This window comes from Poecilia mexicana, unplaced genomic scaffold (assembly GCF_051168715.1).
Source record: "Poecilia mexicana isolate PSO_F unplaced genomic scaffold, ASM5116871v1 scaffold_12, whole genome shotgun sequence".
Classification (NCBI taxonomy): domain Eukaryota; kingdom Metazoa; phylum Chordata; class Actinopteri; order Cyprinodontiformes; family Poeciliidae; genus Poecilia; species Poecilia mexicana.
The window spans coordinates 7731957-7744740 of NW_028263381.1; the positions used below are offsets into that span (position 1 = coordinate 7731957).

Consider the following 12784-nt stretch of genomic DNA (forward strand, 5'->3'; position numbering starts at 1 on the left):
AACGGACAAAAAAATGGTCTGGCCCATGGACTATAAGTTTTGTAATCGCCACAGTCCAGAACTAAACTTGACAGATAATTTGTGGACCAGAGGATCTGACAGACGAGGAAGAGTGGACAAATACAAATAAATCAAGATGTGGGATGGAGAGTCCTACCATAGGAGTACAGAAATGCTGAATTAAATCACAATGATTTTATGTTTTGTTTTTGCATCAAGTTAAATATTACATTATTTTGGTGGGAATACTTCAAATAATTTATCGTGGTCTTGTTTTCATTGTATTTTTTGGCTTTGTAACAGAAGTTTGTAGATTTTTGAAGCCCCTTGTAGCTTATCATGATACAAATGAAAACAAGATCCAAATCCTGAAGAGAATCAGGAACTTCACCCAGTCTCCACAGTTTTCATACTCTTATTTGATTGAGGGATGAAAATTGTATTATATGGGGATATACCTTGCTAAAACATAATTATATTTTATTTTTAAAGTATTGTAAAAATCCATTCTTGTGGGATATTTTTATATAAAAAGCAATTAATGTTAAGTTGTTATACTTTGACATAACCAATAAGTCAATATTTGTAAGGAAATGGCCTCTTTCGAATAATTCAGATATTTATCTTCTCTCAAATAAGTCCAGTCCTCCGTTGACCTTCATGTTTGCGTGTGTGTGTGTGTGTGTGTGAACTTGCGAATCGGTTACTTTCTTTGCCGAACATTTTTATTTTATTGGCTCCTTCATCTCACATCAGACTTCCTGCCGCTCTCCTCGTGCTGTCTTTCCATCTAACAAGGCTCCCCGTCGGCCCCTCTCGGGATAAAGCGGTCAGCGCGGAGGTAGAAGCGGCTGGCACACCGAGGCGGAGCGGTGCTGAAGAGGTGAGCCCCGGCGTGACAGCCTGTGGGGGACCGGCTGGCTAATCAGTCGCAGAGAGATCTCATTAGGCCTGTCGACCTTGCCGAGTGGGTGCAGGTGGTCCGGTCCCCCACAATGTGAGCCTCTTCCAAATACAGGCTCAAGTTATTCGCTCTGTTTTTGTTTCTTTTTCCTCCACTCGACTGGGAGACGCGCCGCCCCGTAATCCTTCTCATCCCACTCTGCGCCTCCTTCACGCTGTTTGCTGCAATTTGTCTCCTATGTGTTGTCCTAATTGTCCTCCTCAGCAGCCTTGGACCAGCTTAACCTTCCGTGCATCATTTTACTCCCTAATCGAGGATTTAATTTTCTTTATTTTATTTTTTTTCTTTTTAGGCTTTATTTGAAACAAAGCAAAGACACAGCAAATTGTTTAACAGAACTGAAGAGTCCACATGGATAGGGCCTTTGTTATGCAGCGGTGTAATATTTTCTTTGTGCCTGGCAGACGACGTTTCAGTCTGCTGGATAGAAACAGTCCTATGTAGCCCCCTAATGCCTCTGGGATCCCTCTTCTTGAAGTCTCTAATAATGGACAGCTACCTGTTGGCTGCCGAAAAACACGCCAGAAAAAAAACATGTTAAAGTGTGTGGAAATCTGAGGAAAAGCTACCAAACCTCCCAGCGTGATGAGTGTGTAGTTTTTGTTTCGTGAGGAGAAAGCTGTGCTGCTGTTAGGTGGGCGATGGTTACAGCGGGTAGAAGGAAGCCGGACAGAATCTCGAACAAGGAAACGGCTGATTGATGAATGTTGCAACGCAGAAACCCGCTGTTTCAGCTCGAGGGTCGTAATGAAGGCTGCGCGGTGTAGATGGTTCTCAAGAATCCCACGGTGATTGTTGGCAGTTCAGACAGGAGCCCTGCACCTACGATGGTGTTTGTAGTTGTTAAAAACAGAACTTGACAGGAGAATTGTCAGCCTTGTTGAAATAGTTTTCCTATTTTTTTTATTTTTTTTTATTTTTTGGTAAAGGCAGAAATGTCCAGTTCAGCTGCCATTATGTGGTGAAGAAGAGATGCAGAGAGACTTGATATACCAGGACGAGAAAAGGAACACGGGCCGTTCCTGTGTCAGATATTTCAGGAGGTATTTGCAATTTATAAACTGTGTATTTTCATGCTTTTTAACTTTTCTTTTCACATTTTAACAGCAAACGTCGGCATGTTGTATTTGGAAATGCATAATTGGATAGTAGGAGAAAAATAATGCATTTCTTCACATTTGTTTTGCAAAAAAAAATAAAATATGTCCATGCCCAGCTTGTCAGTTTAAATGAATGTCATCACTTGATAAGTTTTGCATTTATGAGATACTCTCCTTGTTTTATCAAAATATGAAGAAATTACTTTTGCACGGCACGGCAGGGTGCATTGGTAGTTCATAATCAATTATTCATAATCAGTTCAGATAAATTAGTCTTATGAAATCACTTATTCCATTGATGAGAAATACTGTTTTGTCAATCCCTAATGCTGTGAAACTGAGTTAGTGGAAAGCAGAATTGACATACAGTTAATATGTTACTAATTCTTCTCCATTTTGCACATTTATCGCCATGTTTTCATTTTTCAGCAATATTCTGCTACTAATAGGTTTGTGGTTTTAATATTGCCCGTTATCCTTGATCATTTTTTAACACAACGTTCTTTAAAGTGATAGATTTTCTTTTACATGGCCCTACAAATCATCAGAGTATGCCTCTTGATTTATCTGCTGTTTGGTTGGTGTGTGTAATTATACAGTATTTAGAAGCAGTGGGGAAAAAGCTTCAGCGAAAGACCTCAAACCTAAAAAGACATACAGTTTCTTCGGCCATCAGAGGGACCCAGTTTCTCAAGGGGATCCCAGTTAGACTTTATGTCACTTCCAATATTTCCTAGCCTGAGTGTGGTGTCTTTGCACCAGTAATGACTGCTCCCTCTCCTCCCAGAGCCCTGGCTAAAGGAACACACTGCCTCTCCCTCTGAAAATCACCCAAAGCGTCAAGACAGCATGCCATTAAACTTTTCCCAAGAAAGTTGCTGCTCATCTTCACTTTCAGCTTTTCGTTTACCACCACGATGATGCACGGTTTTGTTGTTGTATTTTCCTAATTTCCCTTTTATTTTTTTGTGTCATGCACAGGTTTGTTTATTTATTTGAGATTTTTTTAATATTTTTTTTTTGCATTTTTGATTCCCTGAAATCAGATGGAACACAGGCATTAAAATTAATCATGTTTTGAAAATGGAAATATGTGTTTCTGAGTGTTTTGATAAAAAGCACGAGGAGGGAGGCATAAATAAACATGAGTTTGAGCACACACAAACACACGCACACACACACACACACACACACGCGCACGCACACAAACACTCCTCATCTCTCTCCTGACTGGCAGCATCTGCATTCATGGATGGTAAATGTGATAACCTGTAAAGTGGCTTTGTGTTCCCACCTGATGCAGAGATCATTTTAGAATCAGATGGCTGAGGAATATATGGATGCTCAGGGATTCATGTGAGGTGAATTGATGAGAGGAGGAGGTGAATGCTGTTTTTTAAAACGTAGTATCTACTCATCTCTCTCTCATGTTCTTTGTTCATTTTCTCTTCACTTGAATTGAGTGGGTGTGGGAGTTTTTATTGCCTTTCTGGTAGCGCGAGTGCACGTTCGTAGCATATAAATATACGTCTGCGCCTGAAGCGGCTGGAAAAAATAAGCCTATTCTTTACAAACTGCTTTATTAAGTCGGTACTAATCAGCTCTTTGCTGTTGTAGATTCCAAAGGGCTTTCAGGAAATTACGTTTATAGATGTCTAAGAGAACCGCAAGCCTCTTTGCAGCAGGAATCGCAGTCCATGAAGCAGAGAAGGAACTTCATCGTGGCTAGTTTATTTTTTTGAAAATCTACAAATTTGATTAAGGATTATGTTAGGCAATATTTACAAAACATAAACAAAAATGCTTACAAAAGGCGAGGGGGAAGTGTATATTTTTCCAAGATGAGGAAACGCATTAACAAAAATCACAGGAAATCTACAAGACATCGTTAAAAAGCATATTTATTTTGGATATAGTGAAACCTAAAGTCTTTGGTGTTTGGAGCACAGCTTTTCCAAGTAAAGAGAATATTAAATATTTTGTTTACCGTTTCATAATTTCATAGAAACTACCAAAAATATTCATTTTTCTTGGCCGATTGTGAAAATGTCTTGGATAAAATGGATTTCAGTCAAATCCAGGAAATCATAAATATGTATATTTGATAGAAGAGGAGAACATGCTGGCAATAAAAATGAGTGCTTTTTGTTGCTTTCTATTTTACTGATGGATAACATTATCTACCACATATTAATAGATCATAAAATGCTAATTCATATACATAACCTTTTAGTAAATGAATCGGTACAGTTTATTTTGGTGCTTCATTAAATTATTGTACACTCCACAGTAAGATGCAATAGTAACGTAAAGTACCTCAATACCTGCAAGTGGACGCTTCTGGATTATTTGTGCATGTGATAATCTGCCACTTTACAGCCAAATATCATTTGAAATATTATCTCATTATGGATAATGTTCTTATTGGACACCTAAGGCTGTGGTCCAGTTACACCTGCAATTCACGTTTGAGTGTGTGGATAGAATACAAAGCAAAATAAATAAATAAATAAAAGGATCGACTTTATGAAGACAAATGATGTTAATCACAACAGGTTTCCAGCCAAAAGGATGAAAATCATGCAGTCCATTACTTCAGATTTAACCATGTATTCAGTTTTATCCTGGTGATCATTATTTATGTGGCATGTTGCAGCAAATACTTGGTGCATGTCTATGAATTACCACTGGCTGTTGGCTGGTGGTGCTGGAAATTCAAAAACACGCATCACAAATTGAAATATAGCGAATAGGAGAGTGAAGAGTTTTACTTATTTATTATTTATAACATTTTTGCCTCATGTTCCCATTGTTCAAAGTTTAACAGCGATCATCAGTGCAAATGAAATGGAGTCCTTTCTTTGCTGTCAACGTTTTCACACCAGTGGTATATTTATGCAAATATGAAGGCGTTTTCACTCCACAGTCATCGACGTGTTTGTGTTTTCGGATCTTATGGTTTCTCACTCGCATCTCAGTCTGACAACATCGTCCTCCGGATGCTTCTGAGGGGGTTTCTGTGTCTGCTTCCATCTTAGTTTTTATTTATTTATTTTTTTTCTGCTTATGATCCTCTATAGAACTGCCTCAATTACCGTTTGGCTCTCTGTGCTCGCCTCGCCGCTGATTAAAAGGGACAGTGACACTCCATAGGGGAAAGCATCATCGGGAGTTTGTTCACTTTCATGCGCACTCTGCTTATCACTGCCTGCCCAGCTCCATTACCGTGGCTTTGAGGCCCAGTTTGTAATTGCCTCTCTTTATTACTGTCCCTACACGTCAGGGTAAGGAACGACGACCGGCCGCGTCAAGAGACTGTGGACAGCCAAACACACACACACCTACACACACACACACGTGTGTGCTGTAACTACAAGTGATGAGAACGAGGCCATGCACAAAATAAAGCATTTTGAAAATGAAGTGCCGTCTTGCTGAGAACAACTGACCAAATGAAACGGAGGCCATTTTAAACCAACGTAAAATTCTTGGCTGATGAAGTTTTAACTCTTTTCTTGTCTTCATTTGCACGGTTCTTGTTTTCGATTTCAGTCTGCTTTTTTTGTTTCATGCAGTTTGTGTTCTGCAGCAAATACTTTGGACTCAAAGTGTTAAAAGCTACAATTACAGTGGATTTAAAAAAAAAATAAAATACAAAAGCATGTAAATCAAGTTATTTTGCACATGTCTTTAGATTATCTCCATAAGCTGTTGCCGCTTAAAAATTTAACACGGAAATCTGTTTCTCATTTTACATCACTCAAATGTCTCTGAATTAGCGGTGAGAGCTTTTAAGTGTGAAAATTTACACCATGTGTATGCCTCAATCACACGCTGTGCTTTATTTAAATATTTTACATTAAAAAAAGATATCCGCAGTGCACACTTACAGTTCTGTTTTTGCTTGTTACTCACTCTAAAACGTGGATAACGAGTCACATTTACACAAGTAACTTTTTAAGAAAACGTAGGAATAGTTTTACTGCTCTTACTTGAGTAATATTTTTAGAAAATATTGAGGCTCTTAGTGGAGCCAAATTTCTCCATGCGCTACCCACTGTGAGTAGCTGCGCTGAATAAATGCAGACATGCCTATGACGTACTTCCAAGCATTAACTCTGCTCTTTCCCACGCTCGGTGTTATCTATTGTTGATCTAGTTACCACTGATCATACCTGGCTGTCATACGACGTTCACAACTAAAAAAAAACAATTTCATAATGCAATAGTCTGATTACTTTTTGTTGCAGTGGTGTTCCTTTACTTTACTCATCACTTTGAAACTAATAATGGAATTACAGAAACTAGTAACACGATACTAACCATCATTGGTTATCCTTTTTTTTTTAAGGTATCCTCAGATTTAGCAAACAAATGGCTTAAAATAGACAGGTTTGCTTTCTTATAGCTATGGAAAATAAATGAGTTTTTTTTTTTTATTTATTTATTTTTTTACATTTTGAGATCAGCTCTGAGGAGCTGATGCAGCACCTGTCATCGAGATGGAACTGATGCAAGACTCGGGGAGTAAAACAGGCAGATGTCAGCTGTGCTGCTGGGCTTTGCAGAACATCTTTCAGCAGATGGCAAAGCTCAGTGATCAAGACCCTGAATATATGTTGTAGTCAGCACATTTACATTTTTTTTTCCTGGTGCTCCCTGTACATCTGCTAGTTGTGCTTTATATAGCACATAGCTGAAACAAAGAGAATCTCATAGAGATAGCTGAGGATTTTCTATCCGTGTCGTCGTGAAAGCGATAAATGAAACGTGCAAAGCAAATTGCCTCCGTTGTGTGCTACGACTGTGCTGCTACTGTGCATCCGTTCAGGTGTTTAATCACAGCTTGTGCATGTGTTGTACAAATATACAGTAACCGATGTCGCCTGTCTGCTCGTTTCACAGGCTCCATGAATACGAGGCGAGGTTCAGGCCTCACCTGTCTGCCTTCGAGTTCCAGCGCCTCCTTCACAACCTGACGGCTCTGAAAATCAGCAATGCTGGGGGACACAACTGTAAGTGGGCATTTCTGTTTGTAAGGGTCGTAAGATCACTGTATTAGACACAATAACTTAGTGAGTTATAGTTTAGACCAGATATTTACGTTTACTGGATAAAGAGACGCTTTTTGTTGTTGTCTAAAGTTAAATCAAACCAAATGTCTTTTAGGTCAGTTAGGATGACCAAAATTATTTTTATTTGCTAACTGCTAGAATACTTGTCGATAATTAGTATTTTCTTTTTACTTTCTTCATATTCAGAAGTTTAACGCACATCAGGAATGATTGTCTTTTGAGTCGTATCATTGGGTCCAAAACCAAAACCTGAAATAAAATGGAAAAACTGCAGTAAAAAATATATTAATGGAACTCATTTTATAAAGTAAAATGTTTTCAAATGTTTGACTCATCAAATTAGTCGCTGACAGCTGAACAGACTTGTGGTGTTTTTTTTCTACATTGAATGTCAAATATTTGACAAACTATGTTGCAAAAGTTCCTGTTAATGTCTGTCACTTGTCGGTTGCTTCGCTTTCACTCTCATGTCCAATCATCACTAACCAACTCACCAGGTTTTAAGTCTGGTTGAGTTTTCTGGTTGGTCCGTGATTTCAAACTAACAACAATTTTCTTGTTTTCCCCCCCCCATGGTACATCTGGTATAACTTTAACTTATATTTGCTGACAAACAACAGAAGGAACAGAGAGCAAAAGTAGCCAATTTGGTTCAGGGCGCCTTTTACTCTGGTCTGGTCACCGATGCTGGATCCAGCAAACCATCACAAACTATTCTGCTTCGTCCTCCATGTTTGTCGCTGCGTAAATTCTTTAGCCAACTTTACAGTGAGCAAAAATCCGGCTGGCTGAATCACACTTTTTAATTTTGAGAAGAATCCATCGCAACAATCAATCTTAAGTGGTGCAGTGGTGATGCTTCATCGCCCAGTCAAGCATATCATTTTTTTTTTCTTTCTGATATCTTAGCAATGAGTTTCTCACTGCAGCTTGAGGCCGTCTCTTTACAGTTCAAACTGAGAGAATGCTGCCACGACTCAAGAGTGCCTGGAGCTGTATTTCTTTGATTCTCCTCAGTTGTTGATGCACAGAAGTTTTTCTTCGGACACTCTTGTGGCTTTCCGTCTGATACCGGACTTCCTGCCAATACTTTCTCCCAGTTTCTACATCCCTTTTGATTCTGACGGTAGACTGCACTCACGGATGCCTTGACCTTCTGCTAAATTTCTCTGCAGGAAAGGCCTGCAATGTTTGATTGTTATGGTGCTTTATCTTTCTTCCACTTCTTTCTCTCAGCACACTGCTTTTTTGGCAACACACTACTTTTTTGCTGACAATACTGCCTGCATGTATAGTGTGTTTCAAAACGTCTTTAATGCAAACACAAGTAATCAAGAAAAGCTGAGAAACCTGTTGGAAATGGTATAGCATCAGGAAGGGCTACTCGCTGTGTAGAGCAAAAAGTGACAAGTGCAAACACCAGTAAGACATAAAAAAAAAAGAGAAGACATGCTGGAGGAGTCTGAATATGTGGCACCAAACTGACTACGATTATGCCACTTCTGCATAGAAAGGTTCTGTTTGGAAAAAGAAATGTAGAACAAATAAAGATGTAACACCAAAGGGAGCTTCCATGACGTCGCCACTGTGCTCAGAGAGCAGCTTGGCTTTGAAATACCTGCCTTTCCGGAAAAGCAAGAAACGTATTATCCACTCCTTTATCACATGTTCTTGACATCCATCTCCTTTTTTTTTTTTTCCTCTCGACGTGACGTGTCTTCCTGATAGTGTGTTGTAATGAGCAAGCAGGATCTAAGAGACGCTATGGCGGATTAGAGCAGCAAGAAGAAAAGAACAGCTGGCCCAAGCTACCAGCTTGCTCACACTTACTTGCACCATTTTAATTAGTTGTTCCAAGCAGGCATCACAACACCCACTCCTGCGTACTTCCTACACGCATACAAACAGTGCTGCAGAAGTTTGTGCACAAACAAACAGAGTCACAAGCCATGCATATTCCATAAAACTGTTTGCCTTCTCTCTTGTACTGTACAGTGGGGAAAAACTTGGATATTGATTTGTCTTAGTCATTCTTAAGCAGTCCCAAATATGTCTCGTTGCCACAGGCTTTGAGGAGAGACTTGAAATCTCCTGTCAGATTTGGCTTTTTGAAATTCTCTCGACAAAAATAAAAAAGGGGGGGAAAAAAGCGGCTCGTCCTAAAACAGAAATCTCTTAGTCGCTTTATATTCTCTATAACTAAAGTAAGGCCCTGTCAGCGTGTGGCTATATTGAATGTTTAAGAGAAATCACTGGTTTAATGGCTTAACGTTCAGGTAACCTTAACAGTCCGCCAGGTTGCAGCGAGCCTTTTAATGTCAAGTAAAAATCCTGACAGCTTTGACAAGGCTTCTTTGAAATAACGGATTGATGGAGACAAACCGGCGCAGCGCGACTACAAATGAAAAGCTTTCAATTAACATAAAATATAGACTTTGGTGCCTGACAACTGTTTTAATTGCAGATATCCCCGGTGCTGAATGAGCTAAGAGACATGGGGAGCGAGTGGAGAGCAGAGGGTGAAGGCTAAGGCACATCGGGGGATTGGGAGGAGGACAGGCTCGCGTACTTGTTATCCCTCTGAGGTGCAAATGAAGTGGGTTTCATCACCGTTGAAAGAGCGGCGGGATCGCGGCTTGTTAAAATCCCGGGTCCGTCCTCCTACTCCAGCACTCGCACATTTCTCACCTCTCACTGATCATTATGCGGCATCTCATTCGTGCTTGATATCTGTCTACGTAGACCATCCAGTTATGTGTTTAATCACGGCGATGGGGAGAGGAAACGCAGAAACGGACACGAGAGGACCAAAAGCAATTTTGTGGCTGCTACTCCGAGACCAAAGCGGGGTTGCGCTGGTTTCAGTGCGGGACGGCCTGCCCCCATCACTATTCATGAGAGGAGAGAGAGGGATGTCGAAACCTCCAGAGAGACCTCCATGTTTGACATTCCTCCACATGGTCTCCCGTCTCTTTTTTCTCATGTCACTCTCTGCCGAAGCACCTTTTTTTTTTTTTTTTTCCCCATTTGCAATATCAAAGATCAACTAAATGACTTTATGTGTGTGGGCTCACGCAGGCATATGTGTGCTTGCGCTGGAGAGAGAATTAGGTGTGGCGTCCAGTCACATGTGGGAGGATGAATCTGGGTTTTTTTTTTTTCTGCATATTTTTGTGTGTGAACAACACGGATTGAGGAAATGGAAGGACTGCTCTAAGAAGGAACTAATAAAAAACAAAGCGGTGCATAATTATGAAGTGGGAGAAAAATTACACATGTTTGCAAATTAGTAATTAGGCAACAATTGAAGGCAATTGGTAGCGTTTGTTTTATAAAAAGTAACCGGCACACCATGAGTTTCTTTGTTTAAGCACATTTTTGAAAAACAATGTGCAATTTTTCCTCACAGTTCTAAATTATTTTTGGATTAGCTTGTCACATAAAATCCTAATAAACACAACGTGACACAATGCAGAAACATGGGCTTAGCGTTTCAAACAGAATCCCACATAGAGGCACGTACTGCGCAAACTTGATTGTCCTTCTGAACCCCCCCCCAAAAAAAACAATGATTAATTTACTTACCAGTTACAGCTACCAATGCAACGGGCATTTGTTTATGAGTAATCCCAACCCACTTTCCTCCTCCTCCCTCTCCAGACACATCACAGCTTGCGGGGGTAACCCTGACCTCCGCTTCCAGCTCCTTCAGTCCAGCCAGTGCTCCCGCTCCGTGGGTGGAAGCTTGCTCATGTCCTCGAGGCTTTGCGGGCGAGTTTTGCGAGCGGTGCGCCCCGGGATTCACCAGAGAAGACCCCGGCAGAGGGCCTTTCTCCACATGCGTGCCGTGCCGCTGCCACCAGCATGGAACATGTCATCCAGAAACAGGTGAAAAGTCGATTTTTATGTTTAGAAATGCTCACCGAACCATTAAAGCAATATATTTCTTATATTGTGTATGAACATAGCTAATTTATTGTAATTCTGGTGCCGAATTTGTTTAGTTGTTTTTTGTTTTTTTTTCACCTAAATTTTATGTCGAACCTGAAGCATCATGAGTCCTAAATGAAAAGAAACACTATTTAGATGTGAACTAAGACAAAATAAGACCGTCTTACATGTTTCTCATTTATCAATGCGTGTTGCTTTATGCCTCTGACAAACTGTGGCGACATTTCACACAATATCGTCTTGATTTGTACCTTTTACTATCATGTCTAGGTATGTTAATATCTAGACAACCATTAAATGAGCGTTGCACAACCTTTGGATAAAATCCGCTCCTCTTCACAAACTGAATTTGATAGAAAAAGCAGCTCGGTTCTGTTGGTAAAATTGGAGGGAACGCCATGCTCAGCAGCTCGTCCAGCCTCAGAAGCATCACTAGAAAAATTATTATTCAACAATTTGACCGAGCAACGCTTCCATAACAACCGCTGTCACACAGTTGACACTTTGCTTTGTCCTGCATTTCTGGTGCTTGTTGCATGAGTTTACAGGACAAAAACCATCTGCAGCGGCAGGAAGCACAAACCCGATGGAACTTTGACGAAGAAGCTGGCAAAGCAGATTTTCATCCGTGCTTTTGAGCAATTATTTTATTTATTTTTTGCCCTGGAATTTAATTGGTGATTTGAATGGATGTCTAGAGATCAAGAAACGACTGGACACCCAGAGGAAATTACATCTAAATCCTCAACTCTTACCTTGTCAGCTGAAATTTCAAAGCGAATATGGAGAGTCATTACCGTAAAGCTGTACAACATAACCTATTGCAATGTGAATTGGAACATTGTAATACATCGAGTAGCGTAAAATACATTGCAAAACATGACGCATGGCAACAGGCTTTGTTTTTATTTCTTTTAGCAGAGCAACAAAAACAGTTCCGATTCTGGAAAAATACTCGAGATCAGGATGGAAGTTTTTCTTCAAGCAGAACAGCAACCCTTAACAAAACAGCAAGGCTGCAGTACTTGTGTTTAAACATACTCCTGTGAAAAGAAATGGAAGAGTCAAAGTTCAAACCTGAGTCCAATAGCGACTACAAGGCCTTATAGTTGGCCTTCGGGGTTCACATAATTACATGTTAAAGCACATTTTCAGAGGTTTATTAATTTAAAAAACTGAAAACTATAATTTCTTTCCCACTTTCCGATTTTGCGTAAGTTTGTTTTAATCTATCACATAAAATCCCAATGCAATACATTAAAGGCAGTGGTTATGTTGTAACATAACCACTGCCTTTAATGTATTGCATTGCAAGCTGCTTTATCAGTAATAGCGCAGGGAAAACCGTTTGTGCAAATGGTAAGTTTATGCTGTAATTGCAAAGTGATGAAGGTCATTATAAAAGATGAAGCTGTCATTGACCAAAGGTGTTGCTTAGCAATGATCTTCCTCACTGGCTTCATATTTTGTGTCTGACCATCTGTTCACTGCACAGTTTATGTTTTCAGTTGATAAATTTCTCAAAATTTAATGACGGCATCCTCACTCTGCCACCGCTTCGCTGACAACCAATCAGCAATATTTCTGTTTCGGTGCCTCCAGTGGAAAGAGGAAAGCCTCACAGAACGTCTAAAGTATTAAAATCATGAGCCCGTTCCAGAACCGTTTTGACATAATGCGATGCTGTCGATGAG

At 40.0% G+C, this 12784-nt stretch overlaps 1 protein-coding gene across 1 annotated transcript in view; it reads left to right on the forward strand.

Moving 5' to 3' along the window:
• The window catches only part of lamc3 (laminin, gamma 3), a 142011-nt gene that overhangs the window by 89671 nt on the left and 39556 nt on the right, over positions 1–12784 (forward strand). Inside the window, exons 11-12 of the mRNA XM_088010845.1 lie at positions 6970–7079; positions 10800–11027. Coding sequence (XP_087866971.1) covers positions 6970–7079; positions 10800–11027 — 338 coding nt within the window. The remainder of the gene's footprint in view (positions 1–6969; positions 7080–10799; positions 11028–12784) is intronic.